The 18,695-nt window shown below is 38.1% G+C and overlaps 1 protein-coding gene across 1 annotated transcript in view; it reads left to right on the top strand.

Moving 5' to 3' along the window:
- Window positions 1-18,695, top strand: part of LOC138629998 (tumor suppressor candidate 3) — a 67,241-nt gene that overhangs the window by 34,850 nt on the left and 13,696 nt on the right. The window contains exons 4-7 of the mRNA XM_069714076.1: window positions 864-1,004; window positions 5,033-5,173; window positions 5,485-5,574; window positions 18,326-18,389. Of these exons, the coding sequence (XP_069570177.1) occupies window positions 864-1,004; window positions 5,033-5,173; window positions 5,485-5,574; window positions 18,326-18,389 (436 nt within the window). The remainder of the gene's footprint in view (window positions 1-863; window positions 1,005-5,032; window positions 5,174-5,484; window positions 5,575-18,325; window positions 18,390-18,695) is intronic.

The raw sequence follows: 18,695 nt of genomic DNA, 5'->3' as shown, positions 1-18,695 counted from the left end.
ATCAGTATGACAGCTCGTCTTTCTTGGGTTTCTGTATTTTATGTTGTGGTGTATAGTGCTGTGTATAATATCTGTAAGGAGCTCCAATCTGGAAACGTTGTGACTAGAAGGTGTAGACAGGATTTAGACATCCTCTTTTCATTCTCAGCATGAAGAAAATATTAAAGTTCAAATGCAGTTTTCAGCTGACAGCAACACTTTAAAGGCACAGGGGGCCTGCAAAATGCTACTGATATAGAAGCAGAGTGAGCGTTTGCAGCTTTGCTCTCTGATGCTCCCTGGCTTTAAAGATATCGAAGGATATTTAGTTGTTTGTGTCACTCTGGTGATCGCTGACTCATAAAACTGTATGTGTTGCGAATAGGTTACTAATTGCACACCAGTGGAATACATACTGTGTCAGCATTAGCCACAACAGCGATATGCATTGATTTATTGTAGTGTTATCTGGGTGCTCAATGTCAAAACAAAAATTAAAGATGAAGCAGACAAAAATGGAACTTAATGATAACATACAAAATATATTATACGGCTTTGTTTGTACAATGTAACAGTTCTTTAATGTGTAAACAAACATCAACATTAAATGGGAACTTTTACATTCTGGTATCAGGTCCTGGAATGTTTACAAGACAAGTGAAATAGCTGATATGAAATATAACAAAAGAATAGGCCACAGAATGCAGTTTTTAGGACTCATGGAGACTGAAAACGTTAAGACATATTATGAAGAGGTGAAGATATAATACTAGTCCATGTCATCAATCTGTTGATGAATATTTGAGTGGAGGACATATGACTGAATGTGTTTGACAAGCTATTAACTTGACATCCCCATCCTTATTTTCTCCCTTCCTCTCTAGCTGAACATGAATAGCGCTCCAACATTCATGCATTTCCCGGCTAAGGGAAAGCCAAAGAGGGCCGATACATTTGACCTGCAAAGGATTGGCTTTGCCTCCGAGCAGCTGGCCAAATGGATTGCAGACCGCACAGATGTTCAGGTACTACATAATCAAACTATTCACATTCACACATGCACATTTGCAAGAAACATGACTCATTTGCAAGAAATATTGAAGAAAATGTGGTACCACACATACAAAAGCAAGTATTTGGCTGAATTTTAGGAGTGCAAGTTGTTGATTTTTTGTTTTTGTCTGGTTTGTGATCATCTGGGCATTTTATAAGCAAACCGGAGGAGTAAACATGAAGTCATTACATGGCAGGTTTAGTGACTGTCACCCTGGTCGTCAGTAATACTTGGACCCAATTAGGAAATGCAACTCGGGTCTGATGTGACTTTAATGTGTACAAACACAGCATGTTCTCGAATGTCACAAACACCTGGCAAAGAAATACCTGATAAGTCAAAAGTAAAACTACACCTCATTGTATGAATAATTATAAACGGGTAGAACCAGGACTCACTTTGTAATGATAAGTTCAAAAATGAGATAATTAGGAAACAAGCACAGCACGCCTCCATTAAACTCCTTTTTAACTTTCTGGTTGAGGAAGGAAAATCCCAGCAGCCATGCACTGACACATTACAAATGATCCGGCATAAATATGTGCAGGTTGATTATAATAATGCTCCCTTGATAGTTCCCATAACCAGCAGATAGATTTACTTGTATGTCAGATTTCAATCGAAATCTCAATTCATTCTAAAATCCCATAGCTCTTAAAATTCAATTCTCTTTGGGTTTACTTTACTTTGACTCAACAAACAAAGTGCATTCTGCTACAAGGCAGTCAAAGACACACTGTTTCAGGCAGTCATCTTTGTGAGTGAATGTCACCTTTCACACCAGCCTAAAAGGTAAACTCAATCAATTCCACATGAAACCCTCTTAACACGTGTTGCAGAGCTCTGCTACATGTGCAACAGTTGTCCACTGCTTCTGTGGCTCAATAGGGAGTTCATGCAAGGTCACTTGAGTCTGTATTGGTTGGGCATTAAGACTACAAGTTTGAAAACAGAATAATTCCATGTGGAGTTAAGGAGTGCACTTACTAGACCTCTGCCATGTGCCCCTGCTTCAGGCAAGTGGCTTGAGGCTACATTATTTCCTTGCTGTGCTGTTGGCTGTTGAGTTGCATCATGGGTAATGGTGGTGATGAAAGAACGATGCATGGAATACCAAAGACAATAGCTGTTGCTGCTGGAGTGAACTTTTACATACCAATCAAGATGGTAAAACCGGATGAGGTGGAAAGTCTTTGCAACAGCAGATGCAATGTTCACCGTATCATTTTACATCTTAAGAAACATTGTGGTACACATGCAAATAGTGTTAGGTGCTGCTGTGTGAAGCCATATGATTATTGACACACGAAAGACCAAGTTCCAGGTAGCAAAGTCAGACTCCAATGTTTGTTTTCCCCTAAAGAACCTGTCAGCACGCAACGGCAGACATCGCCCACGCAACCTCCTGACATCCTGTCGATGGATATGGAATTAAAAGGCTGCCTTTCAGAAAAGGCGATGGGGAGCACTTAAACTTAGTGCTGGCTTTCTGGAATTGCACAATGCCTTTGCTGCATGTATTAAGAACATAACGGCAAAAGGAAAATGAAAGGAGAAGGTTACCGTATGATCAAAAGCGATGAATGCAAGTGTGTGAGGGACCAAATGAAATGAACGCTCGTTCTTTGATTTTGTGCCATTCGAGAATAAAAATAAGGCCACATGGAAGACTGCTATGGAAATGTGTCGCCCATTAGTTAATATGATGTAATATTAATATAGTAATGAGACAATTGTTTTTCCAGGAAATGCTGTATTGCAGGTTATATCATGGAATGTTATAAACTCTCACACATTATTAGAGCTCATTGTATCCTACAATTTTTTACTTCAGTTAGAACAAAAAATAATTAAATGTAAACGGTGATGATTCTCATACACACACATACTCGTGGGTATGGTTAGGATTATGGTTATGGTAAGGTTAGGCTGCAGCCTCAGAGAGTATGTGGCAGAATTCCCTCCCTGAATTATGCATACTGGCGTTCCGGTCCAATAACATGTAACAGCAGCAGGTGGTGAACAGATTTGCAATGATGGCAAAATATCGGTTGGCGATACATAAGGTGTTCTGTCTTTTGGAATATCTTCCCTTCACGTCTGTTAAAAGTAAATACAGCATATAGTTGGTGTGGCTCTATGGTCACAGACACACACATACACAGAAAGACAGAGATAAAGAAACATGGACATTGTCTCAAAAATAAATTATTAAATGACCCTAAATTCTACTTCTTTATTTATTCATTTGTTTTTAAAACAGCAGGAAGCATGGCTTTTTACAGTATGCAAAAAAAAAAATACTGCATGTACACCTCTGTGCTCTATCACTCAAATGTTTAAATGACTCAAAATTTGTCATACACTTAAATGGATTAGAAGTTGAGGTGTAGAGTATTTAATATTATGTACAATTAATAAACAAACAGGTCAGATAGACCAGAGAATCAGGCATCATCTGTTCTCAGAAAAATTTAGTCTATCATCAAAATTAAAGCTGGACGTACAAAATATTAAAATAATAAAAAATAGAATCTTGCTAATGAAGGGTTTAGTCTCTGAAAATACCAGATGTTTAAATGGTACAATGAGCATATCCGAGATTCAGTGTGAAGATAAGGACATGGCAGAGGAAGCTTTTTTTTTTTTTTTATCATTGCACATGTTAAAAAAACATCCTGGGAGATTTTACATTTCCAACCACCCTTTTAAGTATTTCAATTATTTAAGCATTTTAATAAATGGGCTCAATGAACAAATTACAAATGAATGCCTTTTCCAAAATTGACCTTGTGTCAAATGTTCCTCATAGTAAATCGTTTTCTTTTTCCAAATATATGTTTAAAAATATTGCATTCTCTCCACGCTTGATTCTTTTATGTTTATTCTAACTATATACGTGACCTACCGATGAAGCCACCATTGGTTGGCCAAATGCCATGACTTCCTGTATGCATTTCAAAGTAAAAGCTCTCCAGCATTTCATTCACAGTCCAGTCACACAGTATACAAGGTTTTGATTAGTTTTGTTTGGTGATATATATACTGTGCCCAAAGCTGATGAGCGAAATAATCGTGTATCTGTCAAATTGTGATCGAGGCCCATGTTTTCCCAACTTTGTGTTATACATACGAGTTAAGTGCAGCTTGGTGTGAAATGAACAACCAGTGTGTTTTCGAGAGCATCACTTTCCATTAACAAAATTTACCACTTAGTTTCACTGAATCTTTTGACTGAGTCACTACTGGTTATATTTATTTATATCTGTCAGAGACATTCGTTTGAAAAATATTATTTTTTATTTACACCATCACATTCATACTACACTATTACAGAAGTTATGTTAAAGGTTCAAGGTTATACTCTTTGTTGAACACATTTTGTGTATTAGAATCTTTTGAACAGATTTGACATTTTAAATCTGCTTTATAATTGCTTTGTCAATAACAGTTAGACAAATCATTGACTGAAAAAATATGAAATAGGACTTTTATCCAGTTACTGTATTGGTTTTATGTCTTGTGTGTGTGTGTGTGTGTGTGTGTGTGTGTGTGTGTGTGTAAGAAACAGATGTTTCAACTGAATGTTCATTCAGACTGAACTCAGATTATTTGGTCTAACAATTAAAAATCTTCATAATACAGTAATATACGTTTAAAATTGTGATACTTATTTAAATGTCTCAAAGCTTTCTGCCCCTATCCCTTGTAAATAGCATAAAAAGGTAAAAAAAAAAAAAAAAAAAAGAGAGAGAGAGAGAGAGAATTGATTATTGCAAAACTATCATTCAGTTACCGTCGGGCCAAGAAAACATCTCTAAGTACAAACTAGTAAAGGGCTTAATGAAGGACGTTTATTTACAATATTTATTACACTGAAACAAATCAGTATAGTTGTGTGCTGAATAGTACAGTGAGAAAATGTACAAGTGCCATGTTATATCGTCAATGTGATATAGTTATATTCACTTGTGTCTCTCTGTCTTTCCATCTCTTCAGATCCGTGTCTTCCGTCCTCCTAATTACTCAGGAACCATTGCTTTGGCACTGTTAGTGTCTCTGGTTGGAGGTCTGCTTTATTTGAGGAGGAACAACCTGGAATTCATATACAACAAGACCGGATGGGCCATGGCTGCATTGGTACGATACACGCATACTTATGCACTCGCACACTCACCCATTAGCGTTAGTGTTGCTCTGCCAACAATATCCACTTTCACAGGACAGGGACATAAGTCAAGTGAAACTGCATTGGAAGCTGACTGGTGGATCTCACTTTATTACTTGAATTTTCTGCCTATTTGAACAAAAAATATAATTTAATGTTTTATGAAAAATGAAATTTTACACTGGGTCAGTTGAAATCCTAAAAATATTTCCTCACTACTAATGTTTTATTTATGTTCTCCTCTATGCTCGTCTTGCGTATCTGTCACATCTGTCTGTTATAGTGTGTGGTTTTTGCAATGACATCCGGTCAGATGTGGAATCACATCAGAGGTCCTCCCTACGCTCACAAAAACCCGCAGAACGGACAAGTGGTATGAAATATTTTTTTTTTATTCTTCTGTTTGCATAATAATAATATTCATCGACCTACTGTATGTTTTTCTGCTTTTTCCTTCTGTCCTTGGTAATTCGTTCGCTCTCTTTATTACCTCATTTCTTGTTTTTTCCTGGTTTTTTGTCTTTATTTGTTCCTATATTCTTAATCAATGTGTTGTTAAAAAACAATATTTTAAGTTTTAAGATGAATCTGTTTTACTGTTACGTTGAGGGAGACTGTTTAAGATCCATGATAGGAACATCTGTAATGCAGCTGGCCTAAAGTAAAATGCACTCTGTACCATTACCACCTGCTAGCAGGTCAGCGCAGGGACAGTGTATGTATATGTATATATATATATATATATATATATATGTGTGTGTGTGTGTGTGTCACTGGACAGCTGGGAGCGGTCATAATGTGTTAATATCACCCCAGCGACATGTCAGAGTTATCTTGGACCAAGCAGAGAGAGAGAGAGAGAAAAACAGAGTCAAAGGAGTGGCCAGAGAAATTATTTATTTAGTTCTTCCGTTCTTTCTTTTTGCACTTTTTATTTATCTATCCCACCTCCTGTGGTTTATATAGTTTCTCTGTTTTTTGGACAATTGACACTCGTTACCAATATGTGTACACACACACACACACACACACACACACACACACACACACACACACACACACACACACACACACACACACACACACACACACACACACACACACAGCGTTTGCACAGATATAGTTTTGCTGGTCATCATTTAAGTTTGTTCACTCAAGTGTGAAATTAAAATGAAAATATGGGATAAACTGAGAAAAATGATTGACTTGGGAGAGAAGAGGATGGGAAATGTGAGAGAAAGACATAGAAGAGAGGGTGAGGAACTGGATGAAGAAAAAAAAAACATGTACAGTACCTAATGAACATGTGGTTATGTGTCAATAGTATTATGGGCTGTGTGTATTTTCACAGACACACATGCACATAAACCCTTCCCTGGTGAGTGATGCATGCGGTCAAAGACACAAGTATGCAAAGTCAGTTGAGCTCATGCAGAGATTGAAAAGGACTGGTATTCCCAATAGTCAGTACTAAACACAATATACACAAACCACAGCATAGTGCAGTGCACAAAGCATACACATAATGAATACAATAGAGTCAAAACAAATAAAATAGCTAAAAAAAAAGTGTCCCTGTTGCCCAATTGTTTCTTTTATTCCTCACCGTCTGGTACTTCTGTGTCGTTCTTTGTAAAATGAACTACATTTTTCAGGCACTGTTGGCTTTCTTTATAATTTCTTTTTCTGTTTGACGAAAAATAGCTTACATCTTAATTTGATGTAGCTCTCCAATGCAGCCCTCACCTCTTCTTTCCCTTTCTCTGTCATCTCCTTTTTTTTTTTTTTTTGATTGATTCCTGTTGTTCTGGGTTTTGCACCCTCATGGTTGAAATTCACTTCTTGTAAGTCGCTTTGGATAAAAGCGTTGGCTAAATGAAATGTAATGTAATGTAATCTCCACATCTCTCCAGTCCCCTGTTTTTATATTTACTTCCTTTTAAACTATTTTTATTCCTGCATGGACGAATGTTTCCAGTTGGACATGATGATATTGTTGGAGATAGAAATGAACCTTTGAACCCGAATTAATACATAGACCGGATTTCTAGTGTTTGAATATTCTCACACTTAACAATTAGCTAAAAATTCTAAATTCTAAATTAATACTTCACTGTATTTTTTTGGTATTACGGCTGTCCAAACTAACTCAGCTGTTGGTGTGACCCCTCCCACCTTTCTGTATACAGAATTACTTCCTCTTCCACTTCCTGTGTTCGTTACTTGTGCCACAACTTCGTCCTTACTCTGTCTTTTTATCAGTTCACTCTTTCCCTCACTTTTCTCTCCTCCTGATTGCCTTTCTTCTCCAAGCCCTCCCTCTTTTGCATCTCTGTCTGTCCTCATACAGTGTTATAGTCTTCAGAGGAAAGAAGTGCAGTCAGCAACTTGGAAACATTCCTACCTGCCTGCCACATCTGTTCTCTCCTCCTCTCTTGTTCTTGCCTTTGCCTGAACTGAGCAGAGAGATGAGGGCAGCATTAAAGCTTTGACTTAGTCAAGTGTTGAAACAGCATTTTAAATAAAGACAGAAATTAATTCAATATCGTTACGAAGCAATAGCCATGGGCATCTGATTCAAATGCAAAGGTGAGCAGGTCATAAAAGATTTATTACTGAGCATGCAGAAACCAAATCGTGTCGGGCTGATGAGCTTGTGGGAGGCCCATTATGTGCATTGTTGAAGTTGGAGAACTATTAATTTCCCCAAAAAGTGAATTCATATGTAAATAGTTTATCAAACAACAAAGTCAACTTCTACAACGATTGGAAGGAGTTAATGTGAAAACATTTATGAGCTACATTGTGTTCTCACTGAAATCCACACCACTTTTAACTCCAAGTCATATTCCAGTTCATATATGCAGTGCTGTGAAGGGGTTCAGATACTTTAGATATTTAGATTGTTTTCCTTCATGCAGGGAAATGAGAGAGGCCTGTGATCAGTCCCAATTTCCTTCTGCAGCATGACCACGACCCCAAACGTACAAAATTGTAAGGGGCTTTAGTTAGTGACAAAAAGAACAAGTTGTCCTGCGACAGACAGTTTGGCCCTCATAGATCCATGATATCAAACTTATCACGCCAGTCTAGGATAACATGCAAAGACAGAAGATACACAAATAAACTAAATCCGCAGAATAACTATGGCAAGTTCTCCAAGATGCTTAAATTAAATATCAATTCAGGAATCAGCATGCAGATTACAAAAATAATCCCCACCCTTTTTTTTCCCCACACCAAGCTGCAATTATGCTCTAACTTCCCAGTATGCCCTCTACAAACGTAGCCTTCTCGGCTTCATAGCCTTATATACCGTTTGAACAGCAGTAGCGTGATTGACAGAATGAGTGTCTACATACAGTACATGTTTTCATCTGAACACATTTCCTTGAATTTCAACGCCAGATGGCTCTTTTGGAACCACTTGGCTGGAATAGAGGCAGGAATCGTTACATAAGACGATGTGTAAATGGTGATTATCTCTTTCCTTTGACTTCACCCTCGTTCACCTTCCTAACCCTTGACGTCTTCTCCAAGCTCTATTTATATTATTTTCATTCTCTCCATTCTCTGATAGTAAATGTCTTTAACTGGGCTGGTGATATTGAAAAGATACCTATCATTCTTTTCCTGTTCTCCTACCCACCTCTTTTCATGTTACCTCCTCACCACCTTCTCTAATCTCTTCCTCTCCCCAGACAGTGTAATTCCTTGAAAATGATGAGCAAGCGAGTCCAGGTAGACTATATTGAAAGGATTTGTCAACTGACAAATGGCACAACGAGGCAGATGAAATTGTAGTGTGTGGCTCACTGTGCAGCCAAGAAAATACTGCTAGCTTATTTTTACTCACACACACACACACACACACACACACACACACACACACACACACACACACACACACACACACACACACACACACACACACACACACACACACACACACACACACACACAAGATGGGACATCGTGCTGTAACAAACATATACACACACTTTGAAAGGTAATAGACTATACAAAACCACAGTTACACGGTTATTACTGCACATCAGAAATGAAACAAAAAAGTTCCAACAGCTTTTGCTGTGTGAAGTGGGAAGAGGTTGAAAGAGGAATAAAAGGAAACCAGAGAGAGAAAGTAAACGGTAAGGGTGGAGTTGTCTTTGCTTAGGTTTACATAATGGAATATATATATATTGATCCATATCTAATCACCCAAATTAATTTAAAACTTGTACCTCAGTGTAACCTGTTTCAGTTTGGAATGAAGGATAACTCAGGGAAACACATGAACATCGTTCGTGTGAAGCATTTTCATCAGTGTTTCACTGACCAATCCCTGCCTTATTTCTAAACTATTGGCTGATGACATTTCCATATTTCTAACTGATTTCACATGATTGGTTGATGGTCTTTGGCAGCTGTTGGCAATTGTTGGCAGCAGCCCCTTGTGCATTACTGTTAACCTTTCATATTTTACAGAAACATTGCTGTCACTTTTATTGGCTTCCTGCAAATGGTTGATTCTTGGCTTAGAGAGGACATATTATGCGTGTGCTGTCTGTTAGTGAGTACTGCTTTATATTTTTGTCTCGACACAGAGGAAGAGAATAGTTGTATGTTTGGAGTGAAATGAAATAAGGTGTCCTTCAGGATGAATATTTGTTCAGGTTAGTCGACATTGAGCATCCCTCTCTGTCTCTACACTGCTGACACTCAGGCAGACAGTCTGGCTGTTGGCAAAAAAAAAAAAAATTAGCAGACAAATATAATTCGATAACCCAATTAATAACTTGGAGGCAAAACAGAAAGAAAGGTGGAGCTCAACAGGCCTGGCTATGGACAGTTTCATATACAGTAGACCATTCCAGTAGAAAATGATGGAGTGGCATGTTTTTGTTTGTTCATATTTTCCCTTCACTCCTGCCTAGATTTATTTGAAGAATTCCAAGATCAAACCAGCAGTTCTTGCCTGCAGATTGAAATCATCCATATATCCCCAAAACCAAAATAAATAATACAATTCATTCTGTTGAGGAAATGAAAAGTCACCTCAATTTACTGATTGACATGTTTTCAAAAAAAGAAAACGGGTTTTAAATGGCTCTAATTGACTCTTGGGTAATTAAACTGAACTCTCCATGGAGTGCGTAAACACTGAACTGCATAAACAGTGAGTAGATAATGAGATTTTAAAGCATCACCTGAATCCCTAAACTAGAATACCATATTTACTCAAATGAAAGTTTCAATGAACCTGCCCATAGTCCCCCTGCTGTTCTGGAAAAATTACCCCAGCATATGGTTTCAGATCTAATTGAAAATACCTTTTTTTTTATTGATGTGTGTTCCATTTCTCTTTTAATTATTAAATATGTAAATTTTATTATTCTTGCTGCCAATCAAAATATGATTTATTGTGGTTTTTGCCTACTCTACTTCTAGCTGCACATCATCCTGCAAATGTTCTTTCACTTGTCTTTGGCACTCGTATTTCCGTTTTATGTTGTTTATATTTAGCTGAAACGCTTACCCAGAGTAACTTGCAACATTCACTTCCTTGATCGCCTATGTTTAGACCCATTTTCACCAACACACACAGTCAAACCCATCTTTTGCTTGTCTAAATGAAGCACATATTTCCACCCCATCTCTCTTCTTCTCCATTACTTACTCTTTCCCCTCACTGTTCTTTCTGCTTTGTTGACTTTTCATTTAGCCCTCTTCCTGTCTGAGTGCCTCCTGACCTTTACCAAGCAAAACACACACAGACACACACACTTTACACACAAATACATGATGCAGGACGGAAAAGGATGAATATAGCTATTTGTAAAGGTTATCTGGCCCACAGCTATTACCAACTAACACTACAGTGGTTTTGTTTTAGGGAGAGAAAGCTCAAGTCAAGAGAGGGGGAAAAGTATGGCCATTGCTTGTATACTTTGAGTTAACAGTGTTGAAATAGCTTTCAACTGATGCTGAATATGACATTTACTTGTACTTATGTATGTAGCAAATGTAGCAAGTTAGGTGCAGTGGGGAAGTCAACCTGTGTGTGTGTGTGTGTGTGTGTGTGTGTGTGTGTGTGTGTGTGTGTGTGTGTGTGTGTGTGTGTGTGTGTGTGTGTGTGTGTGTGTGTGTGTGTGTGTGTGTGTGCGTGCGTGCAAACACTTATTATATGCCTGCATTGTTGCAGACACCCAATTTGCGTCAAAATCTGACAAATGGGCTCTTTTATGGAGTTCTTATGTAAACAAGATTTTAATGTCAATGTATTCAAAAGGGGGCCTGAACACAGGCGCACACACAGTGCTGTTAGCATCTTTGTTATTGTATTAGGAAGAATGACATAACATATTACCGCAATTTTGATTCAAAGAGCATGCAAAGAAAAAGTATATTATCCTCAGGGGAGGTGAAAGGTGATTGGTGTCAGAGTTGATATTTTATAATACTGATATTTAGATTTTGATTGAGCTAACCTTTCAGAATAATAATTGTGTTTACAATTGCTTCAGACAACAAAACCTACTTTGTGGTTTAAAGTGTTTGTGCAGTTTTTTCTATACATGATCTTTGCCCATAAACTCGTAACATACCGAGTGATGTAAATTAACCTCGTGAAAACAATGTTGGGTAAACAGACTTTGACCAGGTTTAATCTCCATTACATCCTCAACTGCATTTTGATTATTTCACATTCACATAATTTGTGATTTAAAAAAAAAAAAAGCAGATTTGATTTGATTCTCATTTGCAGTGATCCCTGAAAACTAATCCATCAGATTAATTGGAGCAGTAGTGTGCTGCAGATGTATTAGACAGCTCCCCAGTATGGACCTCCCCAAATTTATGAAGGTGAACAATTGTGAGCCTATTCAGAATGGAGAAAATGTATGTGTCAGCATGCTGTGAAGTCAAATTATATCTGTGATTGTATAATACTTTTATTACAAAAAAATGTGTGCAAGAGTTTGTTTGTGAGATTCAATCTGCAGTTTTGCTTCCCCTAGATTCCTTTAAAAAAAATAAAAATCCTAAAAACCCAAACCAAAAATGGAATAAACCAGTAAACCAGACAGCTGCCATAAATACTAAATAAATAAATACCAAATGTGCATACAAACTCAGTTGAAAATGGTCCCCGGTTTAACAAAATGCCCTTGTTTTGGTCATGTTTGCTAAAAAGCTCAGTGCCCAGCTGTTTTGGGAAAATGCTGACTCATTTTAAAAACTAAAACCAAGATCTGCTGTATGGCCCGATGTATTTATCTATGTAGCCTATTTGGGTGGGCCCAATAGGCTGAATTTATAGAATGACTACGACATTGCTGTTATTTGTCTTTCATGGGATTTATTGATACTAAAAAAAACAAAAAACACGTATCATCAGCCTTATCCTGCAGCAGTAGTTTGATTTTTAGCACCTTAGATTGTTCTTGCCTGTCTCTTCTGTTCGCACTACAAGAATCTTGTTTGACGAGTGCCTTATGAGTGTGAGTGTAAACACTAATCAGAAGCTATAAAGTTCAAATCGGGTATTTATTGTCACCTTGTCATTGCCTTTTTTTTCTTTTTTTTTTTTTAAATGGTGAACTAAATTGAATTTGGCTTTTATATTTGAGCTTGTTCTGGCACTGTTTAGATAGCATTTATCAAAGGAAAAAAAAATCTAAAAGATCGTTAAAAAAACATGACGCTTTCACTATCTCGTTGACAGAAGTATTTCTTAAAGATGAGCTTTTAGGACATGTATTCCAGTGGTCTTGTAAATGTTGTGAAGAACTGGAAAGCTTTAAATGCCAGTAATGATTTCAGATGGCTCTAATCAGGGGCTTGCCCTTGTCAGGTGGATTGACATTGAGGCAGTTTTGATGCAAGGCACATGCTAATAAAGGTTTGTTCAACCAAGACATTTACAGGATTGATTTAAGCACTTAAAGGTATGGACTAGATCTATGTTTGACCCTGTATATATTTTTACGATTGGTGATAAGCTGTACATCAGGGAAGGCTCTCTTGATTCGACAGCTAAGCCTTTTAATGTAGTGAAGTTCTCTTTTGAACAGTATGTGTAAGTAACATGATGGCATAAGCCTTATAAGTTATATTAGTGTTTGAACAGATTCATTTGTTGTTGTCCATTCTCGTTTATTGAATAGAAAATACGCCTTTTCTGCATGATATCTGTCTGGAAATCTATTTCAAAGACTATATAGGGCTATTCACCGCTGTATACGTTGATTTATGTTTGTAACTTGTGTGTTTGATTAAGTAAGAGAGAGAACGAGCATGTTATGGAGTGTGACTGTGGAGTTAGCTCCTCCATTCATCTCCACGTTGGCTCTGTACTACTCTATTCTGCTAGACCACCTTGATGTACATCTCTCTAATGAACAAACACACACACACACACACACACACACACACACACACACACACACACACACACACACACACACACACACACACACACACACTTTCCTCACACAGACAAATTCTCTCGTTTGCAAATGCACATTTACTCGCAGGTTTTCAGTATACACATGCTTAACTATATGCACTGAAACGCGCACACCCTTAGCGCCGCACACTAATGAATGAAAGTCCTGCTTTCTAATCCATCAGATTAATTGGAAGTGCCCGGCCATGGATTGAGGAATGTTTCTTCCCCCATGCGCTGCTCTTGCCTATAGCCTATGTCTGCAATTTCTCTTTTATGCTGAGGAGGTAACACTCAGAGCAGTGTCTTAAAGAAGTATGAAGTAATGTTTGTTTAGTTCCCAGAAAGAAAAACATCACCGTTAGATTCTAATGCAGCTATCTGTCAATAATGTGTGCGTAATCAGGAGCTTTATTGTGATGTTTGTTGTTATTTTTGCTCATAGTGAACTCGATTGAGCGCTCATATTCAAGAGTGACTGTTAAACAATTCCATGGAAAGGGGACTGACCTTGTCTCATTCAGTTAAGGTTTTGCATATATAGGGGGTTCGTTAGCCTTTTGTAACATGGCACATGTGTGCCAGTTTATCAAAGTGCATTATGTTCATTTACACGGTTTCTGTGTCTATTTTCTCAACTGTGCTTCCATAATTTAGTAGTATACCGCAATCTGATAAAATTGCTATTATATATGCCAGATTATACATAAGAACCAACTTGATATTGTGCTTTAATGAACCTTATATTCAGTTTGTGTTTATGGAGAGCTGATTCAACTCTGTTGTTATTGTGGCCAACATTACCAAGGTTGAACTTATTTTCCCAGTGATTGGCTGTAGTTTGTGCTGTTGTTGAATTATGTGAAGAAGTGCTTTTGTGATTGTGTCCACCCCCACAAGGTTCCGTAAGAGTTTTTTTTTTGCAGAACTGTTGTATTTGAGGGCATCAGGCATGGCCTTGGTTGGTGTGCCTTGCTGGACCAAAATGTCACTTGTGAAACACTTACTTAAGTTCCATTTTCAAAGTTTCAACAGACAAGGTAATCATAATTCACAAGTAACTCGGTTGACATTATACCATAATGTTCCAGTGCTAGTTCATGTGCATCCAAGGAATGCAAGATACAATTTCATCAATTTCCAAAGAAAGTTCAACCAAAACAAACCTTTCCCATTGTGCTAATAAATGAGTCTCAGTTTGTCAGTCAATAAGGAAATCATCTTGATAACAATTCTAAAGCCCAAGCTAATGCAGAATAACAGGTCTGTATTGAAAACAAAAGGATCTGTTTCAGCCTTGAGCCTTCGTCATTCTTATGTCTGCTTTCAAGTGCAAAAATTCTTCATTTCTGTCCACTGAAGCAAGAAAAAGCTGTCCACCCTTTACTCCACCTCCTTTGTCATCTCCTATTCATCTCCCCTTCCTTATTCTTCTCTGATAGGGAAAGAAATGAACACCAGTGCCAGTCAAGTGGAAAAGGAAAACCTATATGTGCTGTAAACATAGATGCTAATAAACTGCAGGGATTCAACAATGTGAGACACGCTGAAAGACTTCCGTCCCCCCTCTGTTCTTCTGCCCGTCTTATTTCCACAAGACCTCTGCTTTGTCTTTCTTTGTCTGACTCTCTGCTTCTCTCCATTATTTAGAGACAGATGTCAGTCGAATTAAGCCTCTCACTTCTTATCGAAGAAGCTTACTTGTGCATACTTTGAGTCGTAAGCTAAAGCGAACTTGAGTGAATCTCAACTCTGTTTGCTCTCTAGCTGCATCATCTGTTCCTGCAAAAAAACATCAAGAGGTTGTGGAGTTTAAAGTTCAGTTCACAGCACAGGTTCAAGTTAGTTGTTTTAGGTCGAGGGCAATTTTATTACTTAGCACTATGGCAGTACCAGCTACTGACAGAACAAAAAAAGATGCAGGCCTCCCCAGAAATCCGGGTGAGCTCCAGTAGCTTGTTGCCATCTGCAGTGTCTCACAGACGACTGTGTTGGATCGCCACCCTGTGATCCTCGACTCATGTTAACAACTGTGCAATGAGCTTGACATTAGCTTGTTTATTTAATAGATAGTTATCGTTCAGTAGACCTTATGCAAGAAAATGTTTGTATTTTTACCCTAAATGTTTCTTACTTACGGTGTTTATGTGAGGTTTGCTTGTAAGAGTGTTTCAATATTCACCAAACTCTTGAGTGCACAAACCTTTTTTTTTGTGCACTCGTGGTATATAGTGGATTTGAATCTTCAAATACTCCTTAAATCCACCAAAAATCAAACAAGTATCTTTTGCCTGGTGTTAATGCGTTGCAACCACCAACAGGTGGCGATATTGCAAAACTGCTTGCCAAACTCCATTAGGCAACAAAAGAGGAAGAAGAAGAACATGTTGCTAACCAGCGCCATTTAAATGTGTTTGACACTGTGAGATTAGATGTGGTGGTACAAACAGGAGAAACATGAACACACGACTACCACTGTCTCTAAGGTCTGTGTGGAACTCCTTCAGAAAACAATAAATAAACAAAAGTGAGGCTTTTTAAAGACTGGTCGAATAGTCTGAAGTGAATATCGAATAGAATATTGTCAGAAAATGTCCATCCCTACTTGTTATGACTGATGAATGCTGTCTGTTCATGGGGAAGTTCGTGTGGGATTTGATGATTTCACTTTAATAATGGTATGCCATTAGTTGTATTTTTCTTTCCGTCCAAACTGAGGCAATTCTCACCTGTACACTCTACATATAAACATCTCTTCATATGAGTTATTCCTCATTGAGGCCCATTACGTTCAGTAGCAGCAACTCTCTTGTCTTGTCCACTCTCACTTAACTGGTTTTGCCCTCGGGCCGGCTGTTGGGAGTCGGCTAGCAGTCAGAAATGACAAATTATGACATTTCAGGTGAATTAATTTAAATCTCCAAATGAAGATAAATCCAAATTAAAACATTTTCCTTTGTCAAATGTATTCTGGAACAAAGCATCATTTGTTTTTGATTTGTTTAACTGACTTGGTGTAATAGTTTTGTGTGCTGAAGGATTTGGAAGCAGCATTACTGCAATATTTAGAAAAAGTTGTACAGAAGTGGCAATATTAGCAGTGAGTTGTTCATTAGTGTTTGGTTTGTGAACGTTGATCAAATCTTCTGTCGGTGCGTGAGAGTGTTCCTGTAGGTTAAGGCTGATCTTCCGCCTACACAGCATGGGGTAATTCTTCATGACTCACAACACACATGCACACACACTCAGATGGCATGTTTGTGAGTGGTTCTGTCAAACGTACGCACAAAAGCATTTTGCAGCATCCGTACTGCAGTGTAGACCTTGGAGAGACATTGACTGAACATTCTGTTTTGGCTCCCCTGTGCCCATAACGATAAAGCAAAATATAAGATTAAGCCAGAAAATGAATGCCATTTTGGCGACAACCAAGTCCAGTTTTTTTTTTTTTTTATATATATATCAAGGAGACGGTTGTTGTACTCAAATGATAAAGGGATTAGAAGCCATTAGAAGTTTCTCTCCTAGAATGGCATCCAATGAAATAAAAAAAAATTCAAGAAGTCGTCCTTTTGTTGTATTTCTTTTCCGATGATGTTTCCTTTCAGTTACGCACGTAACCATCTTTTCTTTACTTTATGAACAATGTTTGCCACAGAAGTGTTATGACTGTGATTTTCCCAGATCCCTTTCTTTTCTTTTCTGCTGGATCTCCTACAATACTGTGTTTCACAAATGGAGACCCCAAAAGGTCACGGTGGGAAACATTTTTCTGGATTATCTTTCCGTTACCTTGCACTAGTTTTTTTTTTTTTTTTTTTAATTCATGTGACGAGTTAGTGTGTTTTTCCAGACAAGTTATAATACAGTACTTTACAAGTTGAGGGAAACTCTCTGCTGACACTAGGGAAAGTAGAGATGATGTGATACTTTACGTGATGCGTGTATTGATGCAGATCGACAGTTTCCAGCTGCTGGTTGTGAGCATTGCTGCAGCTGCTGTTATGGGTGAGGTACTGCTGTGTTTCAATCCGTGAGGCTATGGTTGTCTCCAGCTGTACTTCTATTTCCAACCTGCAGTGCTTTTATATTACCGATGCACCACGGGAGTTCAAAAATACAATATGTCTTGGCTACCACAATCATCGCTGCACAAACACAACTGCTGCGTGTAGTCACTGTTACACCCAGTACTGCAAAAACGAATCTGTCACAGCCATGATTGTAACAACCCGAGCACAGCCACGGCTACAGCCAAAATCACAGTGACAGCTTTGTCATCCCAAAGCTGCTGTCATTATCAGAGCTTCAGTCTGTCTCGACAGCGGTGATGAGGGAGCTGGTGGACCACTTCCTCCAGATTTCTTTCTGAACGGTGGTACATGGTACAGCCTTGTGCCTGAACAGCCCGAGCTGACTCTCGCTGTAATCACAACCAGTGGCGGTCTACTATATAATACACAATATTGTGTCATAATTAAGTTCAGTCTTTCTCTATGGGTCAGAAGAAATGCAAAAATGATTGGGACGTAGTCCAGAACTAAATTCCCGCCGTGACCTATTACTTCCTAATTTTAGAAATTTCATGGAGAATGTAACTGAGTTGTCAGTTGAAAAGAACGATGCTAAACTAATCTGTCTGTTTCTTTCCCTCTCTTTCTCTTGTCCACAGAGTTATATCCATGGCAGCAGTCAGGCTCAGTTTGTGGCCGAGTCTCATATCATCCTCCTTCTGAGTATCCTTTCATCAACTTGTTTGTGTTTAGGATTCATGTGTTGCAAAATGCGTGCCATCCGGAGCAATTTAACTCTCTATGAAATGTCCAACAGCTCATCTTGGCAGCAAATTCTTTTATATCGCCATTTGCTGACACAGAGTCCCATGGAGTCCACCTTTTATGTCTGGAACAGCATCCAATTTTGATTTTATTTTACATTTATTTTTCCAAAATGAAAGCATTGTCATCTGGGCATTCTTCATAAGGAGACTGCCTGCTGGAGTGAACAAATAGACAATACAAAGACGAGAGATTGTCCTCTTA

Source organism: Brachyistius frenatus, unplaced genomic scaffold (assembly GCF_029030835.1).
Source record: "Brachyistius frenatus isolate BFR_SWC_R1_liver_20210118 unplaced genomic scaffold, ASM2903083v1 Contig_125, whole genome shotgun sequence".
NCBI classification, from domain to species: domain Eukaryota; kingdom Metazoa; phylum Chordata; class Actinopteri; family Embiotocidae; genus Brachyistius; species Brachyistius frenatus.
This window is presented reverse-complemented; position numbering and strand designations above follow the sequence as displayed.